General features: G+C 38.7%; 1 protein-coding gene across 2 annotated transcripts in view; it reads right to left on the bottom strand.

Moving 5' to 3' along the window:
- CADPS2 (calcium dependent secretion activator 2) overlaps positions 1–27,780 on the bottom strand; it is a 557,199-nt gene that overhangs the window by 83,154 nt on the left and 446,265 nt on the right. For both annotated transcript variants that reach the window (XM_024219628.1, XM_024219629.1), the window contains exons 17-18: positions 16,892–16,995; positions 12,801–12,957 (exon numbers count right to left, since the gene is read on the bottom strand). In XM_024219628.1, coding sequence (XP_024075396.1) covers positions 12,801–12,957; positions 16,892–16,995 — 261 coding nt within the window. The remainder of the gene's footprint in view (positions 1–12,800; positions 12,958–16,891; positions 16,996–27,780) is intronic.

Here is a 27,780-nt window from a genome sequence, read left to right as displayed (position 1 = left end):
GGATATGCCACCCCTCTCCCATTGCTGCCAGCAACATCAGGGGGTGTCACCACTGCTGAGTGTCTGGACACAATTTGTTGTTTCAAAGGTAACGATCAGAAGACAAGAGTTATTTTCTTTAAAAAGGACAGATACAATTAACCACCTTGCATTCCCCTCCTTGCTAAGCTGTGTAAAGTATTATTTTTAGAAGTGCTAGTTATTTTTAATTACTTAGCTTCAGCATAATTATTTTTATATTTGGCATCAAATTTGATACCCATTTTAGAATCACTTGCAAGCAGACTGTAAGCTTTTTTGTTTTTTGTATATTTTTAAAATCAGCATAACTGTGATCCATAATAATACAGAAGAAAGGGATTATGTACTAACCCAAGGGTGCCTAATACATACAGATAGCATGTATGAAGCCCAAGAATTATCTCAACAACCAAAAATTGATCACTGGCCTGAGACATAAAAGGTGGGTGGTTCAGAATATCTACCAGAATAATTTTCAAGGAGGAGATTTTGAGCAAGATAAGCCCAACACTGTTGAGAGCTTTAAAAAACAACAGTGCCAGTTTTAAATCAACATGCTACTTTATAGGCAGTCAATGCAGACAATGCAAGGCTGGCATAATATAATCACAGTTGCTTGAATGGGTGAGCAAGCATGCTACTGCTTTCTGAACAAGCTGTAGAGATGCCCTGCTCAGAGGGAATTGCAATAATCAAGCCTCATGGGCAGGAGGACATGTGTTGTGAGGCTATTGTGAAGCTGGAATGGGATTCGAAAGGGCACAGCAAATACAAATTGTGCAACTGAAAAAAAACATTTTCATATCAAGCCGATGCTTGGCTTTGTGGGGAAAAGAAATTGTGTAAAGTGATGCCAAGATTCTTAACCTGACTCTACCTCCAAACAAATCTTTCTACAAGTGGGGACATGAAAGAGCAGTGAGCTTTCTCATACTGTTAACCCAGCAGCAAGCCTTTTATTTTCCCAGGGTTGAGGACATGGCAGCTCTGATGTATTCCTCTGGAGAATTCATTCAAGCATTCCTCCAGGGCAGAGAATAGACTTGCAGGGCCATGGGACAAGAGGTAAACTGCTGAGGATCATCAGCATACTGATGAGACCCTACCCAATGGTTAGAAATGAGCTTGCCAAAAGGTATCCCCTGTACATCAAACAAGATGGAAGACAAGAGAGTGCCTTATAGGAATGCCACACTGCAAATCCCTCAGTGATGTAGTGCAATTGACCATCAAGTACTGACTTGCTCCTGTATTATAGGCATGAGTGGAACCGCTAGAGGGCAGCTTCAGACACACCAGCAATGTCTCTCATTTGCCAAAGTAACAATCCATGGCTTGTTGTATCAAAAGCTGTTGAGAGTTCCAGCATGACCAAATAGACTGACCTAATTTAAAAATAATATCGTCATTCAACTAAGCAACAGTGCCAGATCGGTTTGGAAGATAATCCGTAATAAAATTCTGGCGTGCTGCCTCTTTGCACAACAGATCTGGCAATACACAGCCAAAAATCACATGCTGATTGTAAGTTACCATTTCCACTTTAAGTAAATAGGACTCATTCAATGAGAGTTAAAGGGATTTGTCAAAAGAGCTTAAGATAAGGAAACTTTGTCCAATGAAAGAGTAATCCTAGCATTTATCTTCAAGCCATTCTCCTTTCCCTAGTCAATTCACCCATCCCACATTCTCGGTGCATGAAACCATCCTACATTCACATAGCACAACACCAGAAAAATGACATGTATCAGAGTAAAAAAGACAAAACAGAAATACTTCATATGTACTATTCAAAAGCTGATTTTGGGAGCAAAAAAATCCTAAGGAACATCCAAGAAATACTGAAATTAAAGATAAAAGCTACTTTTACCTTATCCTTCTTGAGTATTCTAAATACAGTAAAATATAACCAGTGATCACAAGACCGGTTTCAAATAGCATTAGCTATTGCAGTGTAAACAATACTGCAGCACTAAAATGGGGCGTCACCTCCAGAACAAGGGAAACAGACTACATTGCTCATGCAGGCTAAGAATTATGAGGGGCTGATTGTGATCTCACTTACAACAGTGTAAATCAGGAATAACTCTAAAGTCAGAGGAGTTAAGCCATCCTCTGAAGAAAAGGCGCAGGAAAATTGCACGAGTTTCAGCCCCCCCCCCACGCACACACCCATACCCCAGCACACGTGCACAAAGAAAGGGCTTCTGCAGAACTGAAAGGAAGGAAGAATGATGCAACTTAATGTCAACTTCTCTCCCACAGACCAAAATTGTCCCATTTTTGCAGATAGTCTAAAAATTATCCTGTCACTGCAATGGATTCTCTAAGAAGGCATCATCTGGCCCTGCTGGCATATATGCTTTCTTATTCCATGTTATTGTAAACTGATGATAATTGAATATTATAATTGTATTGTATTTTTAATTAACAGTATTAAAAATAAGTAGGGTTCAGGGGCACTGGAACAATTTTTATAGTGGGAGAGCTGAGAGCCATTGAACCAAACTGTAAACCCTGTATATAATGGAAACCACTTCAAGCCAGGGAGTGTGGCAGTACCCCCAGCACCCCTGGTTCCAGCACCTATGGTAGGGTTCAACAAGAAAATGAACTTGGGGATCAGTGTTCTATGTGTGGCTGTTGAAAATGGTCCAGTAAACTTGACAGAAGAAAGACAGCTTATATTGCATTTGTAGTCATTTTCTATGTAGAATGCTATTTTTTCAAACCTTTAAATGGCTACGCTGTTATTCATGCATTGGCAAAATCTGCAAGTGTATCTTCTCATTCACATAGGAACCTGTCTGCATGTTCAAAGGGATGTAACCATGATTTTTGTAAATGTATTAGTGGAAACAGGCTTCAAATTTGACCTAAATATATTTGAAGGACAAAGAAACTTTTAAAATTCTCTTACCCTGTGCTATTGAGACCACAATTAAATTCATATTTAAAAGATTAAGCAAAACAAAAGACTCACTCAAGAATTCTTGTGCATCTAAAATGCTCACTCAGCCAGTAGGAGTTCTGAGTACCCAAGTAACTCTTTTGCCTGAAATTTCCTACAGAACTATTTAATCAATGATCACTATTTACATTTTAGTGACCCAAAAGTGCAGCTCTGAATTAAAAGGAAGGTTATGGTACTATAGTTAATTTTTATCAGGCATGGGCCAAAATTCCTGAATCCTTATACTCAGGATAGATTTCCATTGAAATAACTGGGAATTTTTCCTGGTATAAGAACTCTAGGATTTGGTCCTAGTGACCTTAAAATCCAGTCAGAAAACTCCCATGGGAGTGCCAGTTGGTATTATAGATCTATCATACACAGGTCAGGTTTCAAATTATTGTTCCACTTGCCTGAAAACAAGCACTTCACACAGTTTCAGAGAGAGAAATGATCACGAACAACAATAAGGACTTTTTTAAGGAGATTATCTTCTCAGTGAGGCATTGTGCTGGTCAGTGAATCACAAATCTGATTTAGCTCCTCACCCACATACCATTGCAGATGTACAATTTGTCATTTTAGATTTTTAATATTTAGTGCCACCAACAGATTTCAGAATCTGCTTATCCATTTCTACCATAGCTGAACAACTACTTCATTGTCATGGGTATTAAATACCAAAAATTTCATTCACATCCATGCCAATCTACTGTTTTGTTTTTTTGCGATTCTTATTTTTTCCCCTTCTTGTATTTTTTATAGTTTTCTTTCATACTTTTATTTAACATATTATTTTCCTCCTATTTTGTTCTGTTAACTTCTGTTACTGCAGATTCCATTATTAACGTCTAATAACTAACAATGGTGCACACAATGTCGTCTGCCACAATTTCTCACAAGTTTTTTTTTTACCCTTAAATATGGCCACTACCGTTCCCTCTCTGAGAAAGCAGATGACTTTGTTGTAATTTTTCAAGAGTAAAGAAAATAAACAACAGAAGTCTTACCTTCCTTCTCGCTCCCCTCTCAAATGAAGACCTTCCCACCTACATAACCATCCCTTGCTCCCTCCCTCTGTTACATGTGGGAAGAGCTGCCTCTCCTCCTTACTCACAGAAACATCAGAGAGAGACACACCATTTGTCCATCTCCCCTGTCCTGCCAGCTCCACTGGTCCTACTCTCCCCAACTATACCTGACATGACTTGTGCAAGCAGTTACCACCTGATGTATTGGCTCCTACCAGTGAGGGTAAATCGGGTATGTTGGAAGGTACCCCAAAGGGTCAAAATTCTTGTGAGAGGAAGTTGAGGTAGAATTTGCTCCTTCAGAAAGAAACCCTATCCTAGCCTTATCTTTCAGAGGACAAAAGCAGTCACTCCCTGGCAGAGTACTCAATAGCTGATCCCCCAAAACCTTCAGCAATAGACAGCTTTCACCTGGGTTAAACACTGGAGAATTAGCAAGTCTCCTAAGGTTAACACTTAGGTAGAGCTCTAGGGCAAAAGCAGAGCTTGTAGGGCACCAAAAATTCACTACAAATTTAAAAAAACAAGCAAATACCAGAAGCACTGATGCACACTGGGAAGACTTGAAGGTCTTTAATCCATCATAGAATCATAGAATAACTGGGTTGGAAGGGACCTCAGGAGATCATCTAGTCCAACCCCCTGCTCAAAGCAGGACTAATCCCCACATCCTTTTATGATGTCTATATAGGAAGCAGTTTGAGATCAATGGAAGATGTTAATTACCAAAGCAAAACCCAGCAACTCGGTTACAATGTATAACTGCATGTGACTGATTTTTTTTTCAAATAAATTACTCAGTTCGACATCATATATCGTGTAAATATGTAGTTGGCATAGGAACTGATTTAGAACAGTTGGGGTGTTGTTTTTTTAACCTGAGACCACTTCAAGTTGTGTTCAATCATATATAGGCAGAGCATAAAGTTAGGTTTAAGGGCTCAAAAGCTTCTTTATTCATAACGCCACTATTAAAAAAAATCCACCTGACTTAAAAATGATTGAACTGGTTTGTCTCACACATGGAGATGTTACATGCCAAGTTCCCACACAGCCCAAGTATCTTGTGATGAATGACAGTCCCTCATGAAACACGGGCTTGCAGTAGAAATGCTGATACAAACTCAACTATAGTAGCATGTTCACATCAATAACATTTTCTATGTAAATATATGCTTCCTTTCTTACAGATGCCCATATGCCAGTGTACATTCCACTCACAATCACACAACAGACAGTTGTGCATTGTTAATGCACTTTTTTTTAAGGACATGTAGCCTGAGGCATGGGTGAGAGCTTTTCTTGCCCCTCCATATGGTCTAATAAGAATGTTCTAGCATTATTCCTTTAACCAACAACAGCTATTATGACAACATCCATCAGGAAGCAAGCCCTCAGTGTGTGGCCTTTTTTAAGTTGGCTGCGGTCAGATTGCCCACTGGGGTTGTAAGGTTTACTCAGAGCAGATTTACAGATGTTTTAATTGAGCAATACTTTATGGGGAACACTTACTTGCATAGAGAACACATGAGTTAACTGCAGAGCTTTCCTAGTTTCCACTAATCTGGGAGAGTGTCTGTGTCAGCAAGTAACGCAGCAACAATGCCAGGCAACAATACATTGAGTGATGCCAGAAAGGAGAGACAGATGCAGCTAGGATTAAATGGGACCTCGGATCAGAGAGAGATTTCTTGGGAAGGAAAGTAACAAAGATCAGATACAGGGCTGGTCCACACTACCCGCCTAATTCGGCGGGTAGAGATCGATCTTCTGGGATCGATTTATCGCGTCTCATCTGGACGCGATAGATCGATCCCAGAAGCGCTCCCCCGTCGACTGCGGAACTCCTGCTCGCCGAGAGGAGGAAGCGCTGTCGACGGGGGAGCCTGCCTGCGCCGCGTGGACCCGAAGTAGGTATTTTTAGTTCGATATAGGAAACGTCGACTTCAGCTACGCTATTCTTGTAGCTGAAGTTGCGTTTCCTATATCGATCCCCCGCCCCAGTGTGGACCAAGCCACAATTTTTACATTCTTCCAAAATGCCCAACCCCCTTCTCAAATAAACCAAATATAACCTCTCTTCACGCTTGCACATGACGTGGAGGTAGCAACCTGTGCTAGCAGATGATAGCCCTGATGTCATCTGAAATCAAGAGAGATCTATTCATGGCTTTTTTGAGGTACTAAGCACAAAAGTGGACAACCTATATAATAAGTAGCAGAAGAAAATGAACTGCACACTATGTTAACCCCTTCTCCCTTCTAACCTGAGTCATTGTTTCGATAGGTGAAAAAATAAGACAGACACTACAGGAAATAAGGTACAAGAGAGACAGAGCCTCAATCCCTCTAAAAATCCTCAAATCCTGAAAAAAATGATTTTGTTGCTATAGAGAGATGCCTGATGACAATGAAACCTTAAACATAGTTCTGCACCGTATGGTCACATATTAACTAGTGACATGTAGACATACATCAAAAGGGAACAAAAAAAAAAAACAAATATGGTCCCACAGTATATGCCCATGACTGGAATAAGGGCAGGCAGGTAGGAGAAGCTTAATAAGGATTCACTAAATGTATGGTTTCAAACTACAGTTTACACGGACCATGCAAAAATAAATAGATAAATAAGATGGAAGATGTAGGTTCTATTACCAGTTCAGTCTCTACCCTGATAGGTGACCTTGAGCATGTCACCTCATTGCTCTGTGTCTCAGTTTCTCCATCTATAAAATGATGATAATTATACTCTTTTATAAGGTGCTTTGAGCTCTAGGGATGAAAAGTGCTACATTTATACTAGGCATTATTATTATTATGACTAATAAATTTGAAGGAACAGTACTACTTTCTTTTCTACAGTTGTTAGCATTAAATATAAAACAATGGGTAAGAGCTGAGAAAATACCTGAAGTCCGGCAGTGGTCGGGCAGAAAATATAGTATTAAACATGTTATGAAAGACTATAAGCAGGGCTCAGGCTGCACAGGAAATCCTAATTTTATTATGAACTGTATCTTTATTATTTTTTCAAAAAATGGAATTTGTCATGTTTTAAAAAGAAAATCCCACAATATGTAACTATCTGCCAGACAACAACAGAATGCTCTGTACAGTCAAATATGCAAAAGTAGGAGTTGCATTGAATGGACATCTTTCCAGTCCTGCCCCCTTCCATATATATCCCAAATGTATTGTATGAAAAGAACCAGACCTCCTTGGGAATCCAAACCCCTCTCATATGCGCTCTTACCTATTGTAAAGATGGATACAAGGCTCATTTGCACTCTGCCTCCTTCCCTGTACACTTTCTCTAATTATACAAAAAGACACAGCAGAGCTGACAGACTTTCCGAAGCTATGTTCACATGTGCAGAACCAACAGAATCCCAGCAGATCATTAAGAGATTTTGTGACAAAATCCAGTGCAGATGTGCAAAATATATTGTTCAAATCTTTACACTTTGACTATTCACAGCCAATTTACCAGATTACTAAAAAGAACATCTGCCAAATGTCTACTATCCTCGTGCCAAATGGTAATTTTAACCATCTATTATACAGTGTTGTTCAAAAAAGTTGAACATTTTTGTATAATGGGAAGACAGTACATTTTTCCACTCTTCATTTTTGAAAATATCATTTTAGTTCAAGCTTAAAAAATATCCAAATAAAAATTACCCATGAATGGAGAACAAACTTCCCAAGTTTCAGCCACACACACACACACACACACACACACACACACACACAAATGCAGATGGCATTCCTTTAGAATGGACACTTTTGTGCAATCTTAACAAATGGAGTTGTAACATGCTCTGCCTTTTATATTGAATGTTCATATATGCTGACTGTTCTAGGAAATTCAAACCTGTTTGAACTACATAATAATAATAATGAGGTGGAAAGACGGGAAGGGCGGGGTGTTGGGAGTCTGAGAAGCATTTTGTCCAGTACATTAAAATGTTACAACTGTTAATGATTTTTTCTCAGTTTTCTTTCCTGTGTTAATATGGCATGCTGTAGAATAAAAGATAATTCTGTGATGTCTCCACAGCACACACTATATGAGGTTAATTATAAGGAAATTGATATTTCTTAATGAGTTTCCAACATGATTTTCTGGACAAATTTATAAGCTATCTACCTATATTTTCAGAACATTTTATTGCATAATGTTCTTATAATGAGTCTTCTCCTGTATCTTTATGCTATACAATCTCTCAGTTAAACTGAAGACATATATACAATAGCACAGTGCAACTTTATTTTAGATACCTTCTTTCATACAAATCATATCCTAAAATAATTTACAGAGGTAAATACTTAAAAATACAATAGAGAGAGGGAGAAATTAAGCTATAAAGAGACAAAAATATAGGATTTTGGTTGAGATCTGAAATTAGATGGGCAGGTGCAGAAAGGCCATTCCAGACAGAAAGTAAGAACTGCAAAGAAGGCTTTCAAAACAACAGTACTAAGACTGTGGGCCAGATCCTGGGCTTTACACTTTGGCAGTAGAAAGAGCCAGGAAAGCTGGCCAGCCCGGGTTCTGAATAACTGGCCATCTCTTTCACTCCATGGCTTAGGGGCCTAGAAGGAAGGGGCAGACTGGAGAATCACTGTGCTTTGGCTAGTTCTCACTAGCATATCAGAACCTCAGGTCCATAATCAGCTGGAGTAGTTTAAAACCAGCCTGTGGCTGCTCTAAACTACATGGGTGCTGGTGTAGATTTGGCCCTTGGATTTGGGGCTCAAACAGCCTCTTTGCATATGCAGTCTTCAGCGGTACCTAATGCTTACTGGACGCAGCTGAGGATTGAACTCTGCATGTGCATACCAAGGGTAGACCAACAAGTATTATCTCCTACTTATTCTTATCAAGAAGCAATACAAAAAGAGAAAACTTGATTTGCTTCTCTTTATTCTGTGCAGAACTATAACAAGGAATTTTTCTCTTTTCTGCTTTTTTGCAAAGATAATGGCAGCTGTGCTTTGATGCATTTTGCTTGAATTTGTGTATCACCTTGTGTTCTATAGAAGAAACTCAAAAAATGTATAAAGTTCGTAGGGTAAGACACAATATATTTATAAACACTATACATTCATTATCCTGCAGTCTTTCTGGCACTATATTTTAGTGTCATGTTTATAAAAAATAATCTTGCATGAAGATCTGCTTAAAGGCTATAATTGTTAGTTAGATATTTCTATACTGTTGGCACATGTCAGCTGTATATGAAAACTGATTCCTGCATCTCAGATTTAGAGCTCATTTAAGGCTCTTGAGATAGAATAACACGCAGGTGTCAGCCCTTCAAATTTCAAAGGTTGAAGATTAACCTAATATGCAATATGGTGACCTAACAGTTCTTCATTTGAAAGAAATCTGAAAAATAATCTCTGATACAGCCTCAGAGAGAGAATAACCCAGTGGGATTTCTACCTCTTCATTTCCTAATGAGTTTTTCGATAATGGGAGGTGACTTTGCCAGTCACTCTGGGCTCTATTATGGCTAATTTGACTCCACTTCACTTTCTCTGTTAATTATTAACACTAGCCTTTTTATCCTCATGAGACCACATTCCAGTTTCTCTCTTTTTAAGATTTTTATGAGCCTATCTTTAGGAAGGTGAAAGTCTTCGGGAATAGGTTTTCACTTAGTAGAAAGCTAGAACATTTATTATTCATTTAGGGAGACCCTGTGACATTGATTTAGAAGCATGGGGTGTTCTTTCTGATAGCTTTAATGTACTAGCAATGTGAAAGGGCTGTTAATTAAAGAATAAGAATCATGGTATGTTTCACTTGGGAATCTGTTCCTGGGAGAATGGTCATTTGCCACTTGCTAGCATATCCACCGATTAAAAGGTGACTAGTTCCAAGGGTTGCTTTTCAATAGCAGTGGAAGAAAAAAAAAAAAAAAGACAAGTTTTCCAGATGGCTTTCACTTGTCAGAAATGGTCACTTACTATATCTTTTGCCATTAGGAGAATTGTAGAAAATAGTATACAGGTGTGGCATTTATTTCTTGCAGTAGCTGCTACTTTTTCTTTCAGTTACATCTTACAACCCTGCTGATAATTACTTCGTTATGAAAACAAAATTTCCTCCAGTTTTAATAATATGTCTTTCCTGAGACTGTTTCCTTAGTAATCATTTAAAGTAATTATCCATTTAATCTCTTCAGAGAAGAAAAAGCAAGCAGTAGCCTTCCAACAGTCTTTTCTTATGTAAGCGTGGAGCTAGAGTTTGTTTGTATTGCTTGTGTTATTCTGGAAATCAGCAGGCAAGGCAGTCCACGTTGTGTAATAAGAGGGTTAGCTGTAACTCTGGTGTCACAAACCCTGCCTGAAGGACAAGAATATCATCCTGCAATAAGCTTCATTTCCATTGGTTCCGGAAACTTAACTATTGCTGTAATGGAACCCAATACCAAGTTTATAGATACCACTGGCTGAATAAAATTCAAACAATCCGACCCTAACAAAATTACACAGCACAACATCCAGCACTATGATTGTAATCCTTGTTGGCAGTCTCAACACAGGCACCAAGGATCAAATGGGCACAAGGAGGAAACTACTCTTACACCACTTCAAGTGTTCCTTCGAAGTCAAGGTTGAAGCACATTTACATGGCAGAGTTAGGAAGTCTTTGTTGCTGATGTCTACACTGTACCTATCCTAGAGAACTTCAAAGGGAGCAATCTCCAGAAACCTTCCACAAAAACACAACCAAAAATAAAGAAAACAGTAACAAAATAGACATTCTCTCACTAAGGAACCCATGTAAAAAAGACAACTACACAACAGGAGTGTAGCATTTAATGTATTAATGCCAATTAATGAAAACACTGTTAAGTACTCATGAAAAGAGACTGAGAACACTGGACTCTAAAGTCCTCTACTTATCCACAGAACATATACTGAACAGGCAATATAGGTTCCTACACTGCAGTACCAATAGTTCTCAACTCTAACTAGAATGACTAGCTTTTAGGATAAGAAGGTAGTTAAGGCTCTATGTCTATTCAGCCTTTTGCATCCCTAGGAGTCTGCCATCCAGGGGACTAGCACCAATTGCAATGCTTCTTTTTGTGATATGGATGCCCCTATGGTAGCACTGAGATCACCTACTTATTTCACTCAGGCCACTCAGAAGCTGATGGTAACAATACTCTGTTATAAGCAACGTGGGTTGTCACAGCACCTCTGATCTCATGATGGATATCCCAGTATCCCATTTCCAATCCCCTAAATCAGGGGTAGGCAACCTATGGCACACGTGCCGAAGGCGGCACCCGAGCTGATTTTCAGTGGCACTCACACTGCCCGGGTCCTGGCCACTGGTCCAGGGGGCTCTGCATTTTAATTTAATTTTAAATGAAGCTTCTTAAACATTTTAAAAATCTTATTTACTTTACATACAGCAATAGTTTAGTTACATATTATAGACTTATAGAAAGAGACCTTCTAAAAACGTTAAAATGTATTACTGGCATGCAAAACCTTAAATTAGAGTGAATAAATGAAGACTCAGCACACCACTTCTGAAAGGTTGCCAACCCCTGCCCTAAAGAGGGGAGGGATAGCTCAGTGGTTTGAGCATTGGCCTGCTAAACCCAGGGTTGTGAGTTCAATCCTTGAGGGGGCCACTTAGGGAGCTGGGGCAAAATCAGTACTTGGTCCTGCTAGTGAAGGCAGGGGGCTGGACTTGATGACCTTTCAAGGTCTCTTCCAGTTCTAGGAGATAGGATATCTTCATTAATTAATTAATTTATTATTTATTTATTTATTTAAATCATGCAGCTTTAATACAGAAAGGACATTCTGATACTGCTTTTTATATGCTTGATAACAAAAATAGCATAAAAATAATTTTAAAAACTAGTTTGTTGAGCATATGAATCCTGTAAATACAAGAAAAAATTTAAAGCTTGGAATAAACTGAGACATGGAATAAAAATAGCATTTTGCCTTCCCTTAATAATTAAGGAAAACAGCGCATTTTATCTTTCTATTTAAAAACAGCAAAACTATTATTTTCTGAATGTTGTCTTAAAATGTTTGAAAAATAATCTGCAGGTAAAATAAAGTACAATTTATGCTTTTTAATTTAACCTACTTCATTTTCTAAAGTTTCATTGATATTCTCTATATATTTCCACATGTAAAATCACTCAGAAAAAAGAACAATCAAGTTTAGTGTCTGCATATTAGATGTAGCTATTATAAAAGCAAATCCAGTGCACCCAAGACAAATAAAAGCAAGAGCATTGCATTTCATAACCAAAATGTCTTAAGTTTTGGGCAAATACAAATGGTGTAAATTAAAAATCTCTTTCAGTTTGATGTACATGCTTAACTCCAATTAATACTAGGTCTACAATACATTTATAAATATGGTGTTAGAGCAGTGATGGGAACGAAAACTTAGTACGAGGGTACACTTATTGATACAGACCTATTTTAACATGATGCCTTAGTATTAAAAATAATATTAAAATACGCTATGCTGTGTTTACAGTGTTGCTTTAGAGGTAAGCAATTTATGCACTACTATATGGTTCAAGTATGGTATACAGTAAAGAATCTGGTGGGACAAAGAGAGACAGAGTAATAGCTTAATTTCAGAGGAACTCAGCAGAGAAATATTTATAGCAAAGAGGGGCACTATAACTTTTGTCTTGCTCTGGAAATTGAAATACAATAGAATTCTGGAGTGTGCGGAGACTGAAAGAAAAAAAATCATATGTAAACAAAAAGAAAAAAACATAAGACCTTACTGTCATTTCTTAGGAAGTTATTTAGCAGTTGGAAAAGCGGGAAAGTATCCCAGGAATCTTGAGGTTGTGCCTCCAGTGCTGAATCCATATCAACAGAAAAGAGAGACCAAAATTTCTCTGCGTGTTCAGCTAATAAATCTGGCCACCAAGCAAAAGCCTATAATGTAACAACAACAAAAAAATTAGTAAACACAAGTCACAAAAAGAATAGCTACTGTATGGTAGCTATGGTCAAATATATTTGGATATGTCACTTTATGTCTTTTATCATGCATGGGTGATGTACAGTCCATGTGTGATAAATGTAAATGCATTCTTATACAGGCATGTATTAAAAAATATACCACATTTGTCAACATGGGGAAAAAAATCAAACCAGAAATTATTTTGTTGGAAAGGCAGCACTAATTTACTGCCAACAAGAGGGGGAAAATAGCAAACAAATTGTCTATAAACCTTTAAATAACCAAATATCATTCCATTGACTAACTGTTTTTGCCAACCAGGGGTGGGGGTGGAGGGGGGAGAGAGAGAGAGAGAGAAACAGAGGAACTGAAAGTCTAAAGATAATCTTTGGAAAATTACAACACACACTAATTTTGGTTTAATTCAGTTCTAATATAAGAAATCAGCCCAATTTATTGTCAAATGTTCTCTAAACAAATACATATTTAAAAGCATTTTGTCCTCATTCATTTATCAGAAGAAATTTGATTTAAACTTTAACTAATAGCTAATAATAATATCCACTGAAATCTGTATTTTTGATAGATGCAAAATCTTCATTTTTATCCTTATTTTGTCCTGAAGTGATAGACCATTCAAGATGAATAAATCCCCATTTCCTTTAATAAGTGTTATGGGTAGATATCTGGAGATTCAATAATTCTAGTTTATAACATCTCTTTCCACTAATTTAATAGTGTTTTGGAAAATACTGCTTTCTTGAGTGTAAGCTTCATGCATTAGGTGATCTTAGCTCAGAAGAATGGAGGTTGGGGAGGAAATTCATTCAAAAGTTGCTGTGTTCAGGCAAAATTAGGGACTCTACCACATTCACATCATGCATCTTTTTCCTGCATTTACATCTGTGCTTGGTGGAGAAGGAAAAAATGACAAGAATTGTACAGTAGTTGGATGTTATATCAAAGTGAGAAATATGGTAAATGGAGATACTGGCGGTAAAGATGAAGGCCGAGTAATATTCTGAGCCTGTGAAAGAGCAGGTTTTAAAGTTCATACTAGTATCAAGCTAACACTGCTGCAACTGTTTTGTTCAGTGTCACTGCAAACATCTAATGCTGAGAAACATACAGTCACCTTGAATAAAAAGAGTTATATTACAGCCCCCATTTCAAGTGTGACCTCTAATCCTGAACACCTCCATTTCTGAAGTGCCAACATCGGACACACTTAGGGCCTGATCACCAGAGGGGCTGAGCACCCACAACTCCAACTGAAGTCAATGGCAACAACACGTGCTCAAATACTTTTGAAAATCAGGCCCTAGAGGTCTAAAATTCTAGAAATTCAGGTCTAGAACTGAAGAGCCCAAAATTAGATTCCACTTTTGAAAATGTGGTCATAAATGTTTACTTGTATCCTGGACTTCCTGATGACAGCCTAACATGGTGTGTGTGTTTTTTTTTTTATGAAAGGAATGATTGCAACATGATGAGAGAGAAGATGGCCTGGAGAAAGGTTTCTGAGAGGTACTGGTGCTCCCTGAAAGCACCTGCTGCTCCTAGAGAAGTTAACAGGAATGGAGGTGCTCAGCACACTGCTATATCAGGCCTTAAGGATACTGACTGGTAATAAAGTGAACAGTACAGAACCTGTTACAAATTTTTTGGCAAGGATTTAAAATAGATTCCTTTTCCTGTAATGGGAAGAAGTCTCAGACTGACAAATTGAGCTTAAATGAGAGCTCATTAAGGAAACAACCTCCTAGCCCAAGAAAATAACCTACCACAATAAAAACAAGTACCGTGAAAGTTTTTTTAAAGTGTATCGGCATTGGCAGGTGTCCCTTTGGGACAGGCAAACAAAAATCTTTTCAGAACATATAGTTCCCTCCCCACCCCCCCAAAAAAAAAAAATTCTAGCAAGCCAGCCCATTCTATTCCCATTTTAAACCCCTTTGCAAATGATACTGTGAACCAAACAAATTCTCTGGACCCTCTCAAGAATTATCCAAAAGTGTCTGGGAGCAAGTGAGAAGAATGGGAAAACATATACCAGGGCTAAGATGTTGTTCCATCAAAATGAACAATATGAAAACAAGCTGAATGCAATTAGTGATTGGTCATATACATCCTAAGAGAACAAAAACATCTGACCTGATTAAAGAAAGACTGACGTTCTTAGATTCTAGAAAGAGAGACAAATGTGGCAATACAAAATCAGAAATGATCAGAACAATTTATGACACACGTTCAAGACACATTAACAGCTCCATGCTACAAATGGTGAAAAACAATAATGCCTTGTTTGTGAGGAACCACATACCTCTCGTGCCTGTGGGAATCCGTAAATTTGGAGTGTTGTGGAATAGAAAAAAAAAGTTACACTATTAAAACAAGGAGTTTGATGTCACTATTTTAGAGGCTACTAATCCATTTAATTAACTGCACCATCATAATTTCTGTACTTTTATGACCTGAGCTCAGTGTGATGTATTTATATTTTGAACGGGGACGAGGGATGCATATTTACAATTTTTGTATTCTTTGTTCCATTTACCTTTTAATATTTCATTTCTGTTTATTTTATAACTTTCATTAGAAATGCACATTTATTTTTGGAAACCAAGAAGGAAGAAGTGATGCAAAAATAGTAGTTTTGGTTTTGAACTTGACAGATTCAGTATTCTTGCAGGACTGATTTTCATTTGGGCAGATAAAAGAATAGAATATATCTTTTTGCAAAATTAATATAAAGGCATTATTTATTATTACATTTAATGACTAAGAAACACAATTCTTAAACAGTAAAATGTATTGCATATTGGTATTTTATCAGATTCCTTTGTTTTTTAAAGTCTAATATTCTAACACATCCTCAAAAGACAAAGAAAAATATATACATTTTATTAAGTAATCATTTACAGTGTAACACAGTGGTAATACTAGTGTAAAATAAAATCTCCTGGGAATTAATTTCATATTATTGAAGCAGCTGTTTCTTCAGTATAAAATAAAATATCCATAACAAGTTCACACTTGACAGATGTAAGCTAAAAACTAGATTCCACAGTGTGAGCTAAAAGCAGATGTTTTGAATGATCATATTTATAACTATGTAACTATATATATATATAAAAAAAAATCTTGGTTTACCTCTTTGTATGCTTTTCCAGAAAATAATTCTAGGATTTTTTATAGAACATCTTAGAAACTGTATCTTAGACAACTAGATGATCGTATTAATGTTAATAATATAAATGTATATGTATTTGGTCTATTTGTTCTTTTTTTGTAATACCTAGAGATAAAAGGTGCTATAATGCTTGTAGAGTCCATTGTAGTTTATGAATCAAGGAACAAAAAGACTTGAGAGGGTAAGAAATATGAAGTTGATTAAATTTACCTCTTCCATTTTAAAATGACATTTTAAAAAAGACAAGATAAATAGAATAGAAATAGTTGTTGAATCAGTCCCACAAAACAATCATAATACCAATGTGAATATTTATTTCACCAGTCATCATTTTTAAAGTTAAAATTAATTGGCACAAGACACAATGAAACCTAGTGTTAAAAGTTATATTCCTTTCTGTGGGGATAAAAAGTTGGAAGGGACAACTGTATAAGGCTGAATGTTTTCAATACCATTTAATCGCCTGTTATTGATGTAATGCTCTTTAATCTGAAATTTCCAAACCTGGAGCTCATTCACGGGAATTCAGGTAGAGTTTTATTTCACTTCACTATTCTTAAGCCTCAAAACACTCATTTTCTCTGTAAATGTGAATTGCCTTAAACATATGTCAGAACCCAAAGTTAGAATGTTTCTTGACAGAATTCCTTCACATCATGGAGAAACAAAATAGGTATGAACTATTATCCTATAGTGAATGCAGATATCCTCACCTCTGCATGATGCTCTTCATTCTGCTGCAATACTTCGATGCAGAGCTCTGCAAGGTGAAGAACCTCTTCCAGCTTTCTAGCAGGAGTTGCTTGATTCAAGGTCTCTATACACACACACACACACACACAGACACAGACACATATATATAAAATTAAAAATATGTAAGTCAAAATTATTTTAGCTAGAAATACAGAAAAATAAACTATTTTACAGCAGAGAATGGTACTGGCAGGGAGCTGGAATACTGCACTGAAATAATTTTCTGATACACAAGCAATTCAACATTTTAGGGACATTCTTTTAATGTAAATGAATGCAACTGTATGGCCACATCAATGGATTACAGAAAATATATCATCCACAAAGAAATCACTGGCCACTACGAACATTTTCTGATTTAATACATGAGAATAAAGAGGTGCAGCAACACATTAGATGCTCAACTTCTGCAACAAGAAAATTCTAATTCTCACCAAGGTCAGATATACAAAGACAGCAGACACAAGAGACTTTTTTTCTTATTGTATTGTCAATACAATGCCATTCTCACCAGATGAGTCATTACTGGCATTAGCAAGATTCATGCTTTTTGCTGCAGTTTAAATTCCAGGCATATTTTATCTGAATAAGAGCCTAAATTTTAGTTGATCTAAAAATTGGAAAAGTACAAAAAACGACATCATGTAATTAACTGATTCCACTACCACCGCTTCCACCCCTCAATAACGTTCTTTGAAGCAGAAGGTTCTTTTCTGCACTGCAGTGAAAACTAGCACTATGAAATAAAAGATGCTATAATAGGATTGCAAGGTACCCAATAAAAACTACACATGAAAGAAAACAAGTATAAATGAAAAAAAAATACACATGAAACTAGGATAAGTTACTTTGCAGAATGGAATTAAACCCCCCCCCCCCAGCAAAGAACGTAAAGGTGGAATAAATATTACTAAATCTTTAAAGGTGCAATTAAACTCAGTTTAGTTTCAAATATAATATCCATCAGACTAAATCTAGGCAGACAGGAACAATTAACAATCAATTTGAAGAAAAAGTTAATACAATAAGAATAAACATATTGACCAGACTATATCACTATCTTCACCAGGAATAAGAAATTATTTTTTAGTGTATTAATTGCACTGAGACAGTTAACTAAGTCCTTGCCCTTAAGGGCTAACAACCTTAAAGATGTGGGATGGAAACAACGCAGTACAATACGATTCAAATATAAAGCAATGCATTATAAATAGAATAGGTCACAGAGCAGGTGGGTTTCTGGAAGTTTTCTGAAGGAGGTAACACAAGATGAGAACTCCACAAGCATTTTAGAGCCCTGCCTCATTCCATACACATGTTCAGACATCATATGAGTGAAATTTCATATATATCTTCACAGATGGAAAATGCTACCTAAGTTTCTTTCTTATGTATGTACATTGCTACAGAACAATGGTAGACTGATAAGAAAAAAACTGTCCACCAACCAACCAACAAGACTTTGTTGTCTATATATAAAAAAAAAACAACTAGCTTGTGTACACAAAGTATTTTTTAAACACTTACAACTCTGCCAAATCAAAACATCTCTTCAGACAATGGAAAGGCATATGCCCCTGCTAAATCTCTTGTGTCTACCCCAAAACACAAGGACACTAGAGCTCTTTACAACCATTTTAACAAGGGAAAGTGATATTTTCCCCTACAGTCCTCAAACTTAAAAAAGGCTGCCATTTTTCTGCTTCAAAGGTTAAAGTCTGATAAAGTTAAAAGCAGTGGAAAAAGACCCATAGAATGGAAATACTCAGGCAACATTAACTGTTAATTTATTGTACTTCATCTCCAATCTAAGCCTCTTAATACTGAACAAAGTGGAAGATTGAAATACACTACCTTGACGCAAGATACAATTTTGGCCCAATTCTCCATGAGTGTGCTGCAGTGTGCAGTAACCATGTATTTATGGTTCACTGTAAAAAAAAGTACTATCCATGCACAACTTACACAACAGGCAAATATGTTTTTGCAACGACTACTAATTAATTGCAGTTTAAACAGACTACATTCCCCACTGCTAATGTCTGCTGGGATTTCAACACTGAGGCCTGTCCCCATGATCTAAATCCTATTGGGGCACAGTGACTGACAGTTTGAAATATTTTGGGTCCTCCATGGGGTACAGACTACTACACCCAATCAGGACCCTGACTTCATGAAAAATGGGCCATCTCAGGGGTGTGCTCCCCATCCAAACAGTCAGTCAAGAATTATCTGTAGGGCTAATAATTACCTGGCTGCCAGGATTCCTGACTATGTGCAAAGTTCATGAGGCAAGAAGTCCTATGGCCTGTGTTATGCAGGAGATCAGACTCGGTGATCACAATGCTCTCTTCTGGCCTTAACATCTATTAATCTATGAACCATTCCCATGTCTATCACTATCATCCTGATTCTTGGCAAGGACTACCCACTGGAACAGACACTGCTGCAAGAAGTACTCCTTAGAACTCAAAGGAGCCATCACTCCAAAGCTAAGAGCTGTGAACCAGAGCCATTAACATCCCACTACATACGTCAATTGTACACCATAGGGGGCAAACATGAGTAACTTAACACTGTTGTCCAGTCAAGAAAATTGAAATGGCATATAGGGAAACAGAAATATTAGGCAATGGTTAATGATAAATAGAGGCATCTACAACCATCAAACAAACCCTTCCATTCCTCACCGGACAGGAACACAAGCAACCAGATAGAGGGCTCCACCCAGTCAACAGTATTTTTAAATAGAATTCTATTCCACCCCCATGTGAAACAATACTAAGTCACACTCTAAACATGATGGTCCCTGAATTTCTTTGTCACTAACCTAGCTTTTGCAAGGAAACCCTATCTAGTTCAACAGATGGGCCAGATACCCAAGGCCATCTTGCAGTGTTAATGAGGCCAGAGTTACCTGGTAGGAACTGAATGGGCCCCAAGGACAGTACTGTAATCTGAGTCATATACAGTTGGTTCCACCAACTTTCTCTTGTTGAGAGGGTAGATTGCCTCCCACCAAATTTCCTTTTAATGTCACAAGGTGAGCACGTCCAGTTAGGACCCCCTGGCCTTTCTGGTCTCAGTGTATGCCCCAAGATCTAGACTAATCTTGTGACATCTGCAGGTTTCATGGGGATGTGCCCATAGAAGTTCAAACCCGGCCTGCCTGCCCCACCTCTTTCAACATGATGATTCAGAGGAAATGTTATTCAATAAACTGCTGAGTCTTACATAGAACTTGCTGCCTTCTACCTCTTTCTCTACGAAATAGGACAATATGGCCCAAAAAGAAACAAATGAGTTTATGGAGTAATAATCTGAAGTGCTGCATTGATTACAAGGATCTGGAACAACTTCTGAGAAGTACTGCTTAGTGGACAGCTTAGCATTACTGGAGCAAAAATAATTTTACTCTATTCACTCATACATTAATTTAACCTTCTCTAGTATAAAAATATACCACTGATTTAAACTGGGTTTACAGAACCCAAAAATAATCCTTGCAGCACACTAGAGCTAAGTCTGTATGTAGAAACAAACATATAAAATGACATATATGTCCAAATATGGAAACAGAATGCAGATGAAATGCACGGTTTCTAACATGTTATCATAATAATTCTTCTCCCTTATAGTAAAGACAGGTACAAATGTTTATACAATTGACTTCCATTCCTGATCTCCTATTGATTACTTCACCTGACCACCAATGATTTACAAAGAATGAAAAGCTACTTAATCTAAACTGAATACACATATAAAATAATAGTAATAAAAAATAACAAGACCTGTATGTCATTATGCTCACAATCTTTTCTGTTGGTACCCTCATTCCTGGAAAATAACATGATTGTTACAACTTACTGTGTTAGGTCTAACATAAATAATATGTCCTTAATGACCTGTAAAGTTAATGCTCCTGTGTGGTACTAAATATTAAAAAGAATGGAAATTACTAAGTAAGGACACACGAACAATTGTCACAGCCTTAACATTCATTCTGCACACAGACCTTTTATAACAATAATTCTTAATAACAAGCGTACAGACCAGTTTGATTCTGCCCTAACATAACACAATAATTGTCATAGATTGTAAAGTCCCTGGGGCAGTGACAATGGGTGAGATCCTGGCCATGTTGCAGTAATATAAGTTTTGCCACTGTCTTCTATAGGGCCAGGATTACACTCCACATCTTGTCTATGGTTTTATGAAAGGCTAAATTCTTCATGCCCTTAACATGAATATGAGTGGGGTGTTAACATTTTTATGTACAGTTCTAAAAAAGGAATGTGATACATGTCTACCATTCACTTACATTACGTAGATATTATTATTTTAACTACTTAATATTTATATTAAAAAACCTTAATCAGGACTGAAACCCCATTGCATGAAGCACAGTACAAACACAAACTATGCTTAGCACAATGGGGTTTCAATCCTGACTGAGGCCTCGACATAAATATTGTAGTTAAAACAATGACACCTACAAAATGTAAGTGAACCATAGCAGTCACATTACTTTTTTTCCAGAACTGTACATACAAATGTTAATACTTAACTCATTCATGTAAAACTCTATGCTAAGTACTATTACCATAACAACCTGCTTTGGTTCATCTAAAGAAGGCACCTTCCCCTTTGTAAATATTGCCGGACAAACCACTCTTCCGTCCCCATGCCTAATTATTCTCTTCCCAAATTGATCGGATATGCACCTTTCTGAGGTTACCTGTCTTTAGTTAGTAGAGAACAGTGGTTCCCAGTCAAGGGTATGCATATCCATGGGGGCACGCAGAGGTCTTCCATGGGGTACATCAACTCATCTAGATATTTGCCTAGTTTTACAACAAGCTACATAAAAAGCACTAGCGAAGTCAGAACAATACAATGACTTGTTTGTACTGCTCTATATACTATACGCTGAAATGTAAGTACAATATTTACCGTATATACTCGTTCATAAGCCAAATTTTTTTGGGAAGCATCAGAGAAGGGGGTCGGCTTACGAACGGGTATAGAGAGGGAGAGGTGGGACACAGCCCCTCCCCCCAACAGAGGGGGCAAGGAGAGGCAGCACAGCCAGCACAGCCAGAAGGGAAGAGGCGGGGCCAGAGTCTCTCCACTTCTGGCCACGCTGCTCTCCCCCCAGCCTCCGAAGCAGCTGCAGCTCCGGGGCTGGCAGGCTGTGGCCACGCCACTCGGCCCCGCCCCCCAGAGCAGGCTGTGGCCGCGCCGCCCGGGTGCCGGAGCACGCTGCGGCCATGCCACCCGGCCCAGCCTGCTGGAACATGCTGCGGCTGCGCTGCCCAGCCTGCCGGAGCAGCTCCAGCCAGGCCAGAGACATCCTCTCCGGCCCTCCCCAGCTAAGGTGGGAAGGGCAGAATGTGTGGGGGGGTGTCTCGGGCTAGGGGTGAGGTCATGTGGGGGGTGGTCACAGGGGTTACTCCCGACACCCAGCTTCTCCCCCTCAAAAAATTTTTCCACCAGTTGCTGTCCTGGCCCGTCAGGGAAGCAGCTGGCACGCCGGGACACTTTGTTTACTTAGGTTTACCTCCGTGCCTGCGGATGCTCGAGGTAAACAAACCATGTTGGCCCCCGGCGGTTTATCCTGATGGCCTGGGAGCCAAAGTTTGCTGACCCCTGGAATTATAGGGTCGGCTTATGAACGGGTTATAAAAATTTTCCATTTTTACTTATCCATCTTGGGGGGGGTCACCTTAAAAACAAACTGGCTTATGATCGAGTATATACGGTATATTCCAATTGATTTATTTGATAATGATATGGTAAAAATAAGAAAGCAATTTTTCACTAAGTGTGCTGTGACACTTTTGTATGTTGATGTCTGATTTTGTAAGCAAGTAGCTTTTAAGTGAGGTGAAACTTGGGATATGCAAGACAAATCAGACTCCTGAAAGGGGTACAGTCATCTGGAAAGGTTGAAAACCACTGCATTAGAAAACAAATAAGCCAAATTTTAAAGGCTTTTCCCCCAAGCAAAGGGAACACACCTCTTCATTTTTGATATGGGCCTTATTTGTACAATCAGCTGTTATTTGGAAGCTCCAATACGTCAGGAATATTGGAAAAATATTCTGCTCTTTGTTTGTGAATATTTATAACCATTGTAAAGCAACCAAACACAAAAATCACCACACAAAAAAATGGAAATCTGTTCTGTCAGTCTTCACTATGTTTCTTCTCCTCTCAAATGGTAAAGGTGTTTGTGAAGATACATTTACACTGCTCAGATTAACAACACACTGCAGGAAACAAGCTCCTGCAAGTCAGTAAGTATACCTGTTGACATCTTTTAGTAAACAAACAGCAAAAGCCATCAATCATGTTTTCTACTTCACTTTCTCACCGAAGAAAAAAGGCTTGGAAGTAATGGATGACATCTCAAGTATGTATTATCAGTGAGTCACATATGGTATCAAGAAAACAATCCGACATTGCTAACTGAGCTAAGTAAACTGACTAATCTCAAGGTTTTGAAATGAAAAGATGACTACTTCATAGATTCAGAGAGTTTAAGGCCAGAAGGGACCATTAGATCATCTAGTGTGACTTCCTGTATATCACAGGTTTTTAAATTTCACCCAGTTACCCCTGTATTGAGCCCAAGATCTTACTTCTATTTCATTAAAGCATAACTTGTATTTAGTTAAAGCATATCTTCCTGAAAGGCATCGAGTTTTGATTTGAAGATATCAATATATGGAGACCCCACCAATTCCCTTAGCTGTGTCTCTGAGTGGTTAATCACCCTCACTGTTAAAAAATTGTGCCTAATTTCTAATTCGAATTTGTCTAGTGTCAGCTTCCAGTCATTAGTGCTTGTTATGTCTTTCTCTGCTAAATTAAAGAGCCATTTAGAATCTGGTATTTTCTTCCTATGAAGGCACTTTTCCAATGTAAACAAGTCACTACTAAAACTTCTTTTCGATAAGCTAAGTAGATTAAGTTCTTTAAGTCTCCCACTGAAAGGCATTTTCTCCAGCCTTCAAATAATTTTTGTGGCTCTATTCTGCCATCTCTCCAATTTTTCAACATCCTTTAAAAATGTGGACATCAGAACTGGACACAGGATTCTACTATTGGTTTCATCAATGTAATATACAGAGGTAAAAATCACTTCCCTAATCCTACTCACTATTCCCCCATTTATACATCCAAGTATTGCACTGGGAACTCAGTTTCTTCCCACTATTACACCCCTACCACTGTTTTCCATTTTGGATGTATGGCCTGCATTCTTTGTTCCTAGATGTATAACACGGCATTTGGCTGTATAAAAACACATTTTGTTTGAACACACCCAGCTTACCAAGCAATCCAGATCGCTCTGTATGACTGCCCTGCATGCATCATTATTTACCACACCACCAATCTGTGTGTCTGTCAGGCCCTGCTGGCCTTGAGCCTGAATTTGTGGGCGTCATGGAAGTCATTACACTCCAATCCTCCACCTGGCAGCTCACAGACAGGAGCTGGACCATGGCCCAGGAAGCCCAACTGGGACACAAGCCTCGCCCGTATTCTCTGACTGGGAGAGCTCCAAGACTCCTTCTGGGGCCACAGCCCTATTTCAGCCAGAAGAGGAAACAGGAAGCTATCTAAATAACTGGGCTCCACCCTGTCATGGACAGCAACACTGGGGTTTACCTGTTCCTGCATTCTGATCCTGACCTAGCCTGACTCTTGGTAGCTGCCTTCTGGTTCCTGCCCTCTGGTACTGTCACCTGATCCTGACCTCCTGATACCCTGACTCTGCCTGCCTCCTGACACCTCTCTCTTGGTCCAGCCCTCCAATTGGTCACTTGACTCTTATCTCCTGGCTTTCTGCCCTGATTCCTTGGCCCATGCCCAACGCTAGGCCACCCACACCACAGCCCCGACTGTCCTTTTTAAGGACCAAGTATGTATACTACTGGTCGGCACTATCCTCTGTTTGCCCATGAATCAGTTCACAGTCACTGGTCCAGTGATTAATTCACCTTTTTCATCACAATGAGGTCCAAAATAGAAATTTCATTGTGTTGAGTGCAATACCTCCTGTGTTAGAAAATCATCTATAATTTTTAGAAACTCTAATGATGTTTTACTGCTGGTTGCATGAGACCTACAGTAAATGTCTCCCAAACTGAAATCCCCAATAACAAAACAAATTTTCTTTCTTCCCAGGTAGTTCATCCTATTCTCTCATTTGATTTGGTGGTCTGTAACAGATGCTCCCAACCAGTACTCCCTCCTGGGCTTTGCTAGTTAGCACATCAATTCACGTGCATTCAAGATCCTATGGTTCTGAATTATCCACAACTCTAAAACAGATAATGGTGTTTTCACTGTAGAGTTCCACCCTTGACCTCTTCTACCTGGCTCTATCCTTCCTGAACAGGTTATAACCAGTGTTTTTAATATTCCAATCATGCAAATTGTCACACTAGGTTTTAGTAACGTCAATTATATTAAGTTTCTTCTAATCAATAAGAATCTCCAATTTCTCTTGCTTGTTACCCAGACTTCTAGTATTGGTATATAAGTACATGAATCATTTCTTCTCTTCACATTCATTGTCAGATCAGTTCAATTTGTTTGTGACATGCACCCTCCCCTGCATTTTTAGACTCCCTCTTGGCTGCTCCACTTAGTCTTCACTGAGAAGTTTACCCCTATACCTGTGAGATGCAGGCCTCCCATTTGTACATCCCCGACTCCCACCTGGATGAAACCCAATGTTCCACAAAACCAAAATCTTCAACTTCACACCAGTGGCACAGCCAAGGGTTCATTTACAGTATTCTCCCTTCTCCTGCTTATGGGACCAGAAGGATCTCAGAGAGGGTCACTTGGAATTTCCTCTTCTTCAGTTCCCTTTCAAAATCTCTGAAGTCTTCTATTCTCTCTGTAAGTCTAGGTGATGCTGAGTCATTGGTTCCAATGTGGATCATCACCTGTGGAAACCGGCCAGATACTTTCATAATCCCATCCATCCAGAGAGACTGTTGTTCTTGTGCCAGTTGCTGAATTCTCTGTCCATGTTTCTTAATGTGAAGTTGCTGATGACAATTGTTGGCCTTCCTAGGAAGGTTGAAGAACCTGTCTTGGTAGCTGCTTGCTTCATACCACAAAGATGTCCATCAGGTATGTTGCCCATGGCTTTCTGTTCTGTTTCCCCAGAGACTGGTGCCCCCTGGTAGTCGACTTGCTCAGTATCTGATAATTTGATCCTTCTAGCCAGGTTGAATGCCTCCTGGCTCTCTTTTCCCTCTTGGTCACAAATTGCCAGTCCAGTTCTTCAGTTTCTACTCTCTCCGGTTCTCCCATCAGCAATCCTTCCCTTTGTGGCATTAGTGGCAATGATTTCAAAATGTGATTGTCTAAGAAGTCTTTGTTTTCTTGGATGCTGTAGACTGAGGTGCTGAAACTTGTGCTTTCACAGCATGTATCTTCAGTGCTTAAAGTGATCTGAAAAAGGTGTGTGGAGGGGCCATTCACTTTCTACAGAAATGAAAGTGACATCACATCTGCCTGACTCCCTCCTTCACATCAATTCTTGCTCCCACCAGGCCTTCATCAATTCTGTCTGCCCTCCCGCCCCCACACACTTGTCCTGCAAGCAGGTCTCAAAAGAACTCTGATTAGTAACCCAGAAATTGTATTTGCTGGTTCTGTGACCCCTTTTGACCAGGTATTCTTTAAGTACTGTGTATCTTCTCCTTCAGTCTGGCTACCAATTAGCATTTTGTGCACCAGAACTTTCTTCTATCTTTGGGCAGAAAGGAAAATATAGCACATCTAAAGCAGGCCAAAGAAGTTTGTTTCTTGTTATTCATATCTGCTGCCTGGTGTAGGACAACACCTAAAATAAGACACCATGGTCCCTTCTGCCAGCTCCCTCAGAAAACCCCATTTGTAGCTCCTATGCACCAATTCAGGAGCTCACCTGGCAGCTAACAAATACTAAGCCTCACTACTCAGCTCAATCCCCTTGTTAGGAAGGGATTAACCATGTGCTCAGAAACTCAAACACCAGGCCTGGTCACAGAGCCATGGGGGCCTTACTGAGACACTAACAAACAGACCTGTCTCGGCTAGCCTGTTCAGGGGCCCACAGCCTAGCCACACGACCTTCACAGAGAACAACCAGAAGCATGAAACACATAACTTGCCAAGTTCCTCTACTTCCAAACACAGGATCTACAGCTATGCCCTCCAAAATTCCCGTTTGCCACTTCTGCTTGCCTCTTCCAAGTAGTGCTCGCCTGCTTTATAGGCTTCTTCAAGAGGATTTTCATGTGTGTGTATCACAACCACCTTATGTGAAGAAAATGCTTAGTTTATATCAGAAATTATTCAGTGAAAAAAAATGTTATTTCAATCATTTGGAGGGCTGTTTTTGTCCATAAAGCAGCCATGACTAAGATTATATTACACAATGTATCATTTTACATTATTTTCTCTCTTTTTTTTTCTTTTTATATGTTTTGCAGATGTATGTATCAGGATGTCATATAGGAGTGAAAAGTCTCAAAGGATATGAACTCCATGGAATGCCACTAGATCAAAAGAGAAAGGAGCATCGTTTGTTGATTAAATCAGGGAACTGGGACTCACACTCAGATAGTACAGTGATAAGTGGCAATACAAAACCCTAAGATGGGTTCCTTTCGCCAGCGTTACCGGTGACTCATATTAGGCTGGGATGTGCCTACTTAAAAAGCAGTCTGTGTTTCAGGCAGCCCCTACCTCCACCTACTGTCAAAAAAATTATACCATATTAAAAGGGGATATCTTAAGCTATGTGAATTTGTTTTTTCCTCCTATAGTTTTCAAT

The sequence above is a fragment of the Terrapene carolina genome, unplaced genomic scaffold (genome assembly GCF_002925995.2).
Source record: "Terrapene carolina triunguis isolate 2854851 unplaced genomic scaffold, T_m_triunguis-2.0 Scaffold68, whole genome shotgun sequence".
Classification (NCBI taxonomy): Eukaryota; Metazoa; Chordata; order Testudines; family Emydidae; genus Terrapene; species Terrapene triunguis.
This window is presented reverse-complemented; position numbering and strand designations above follow the sequence as displayed.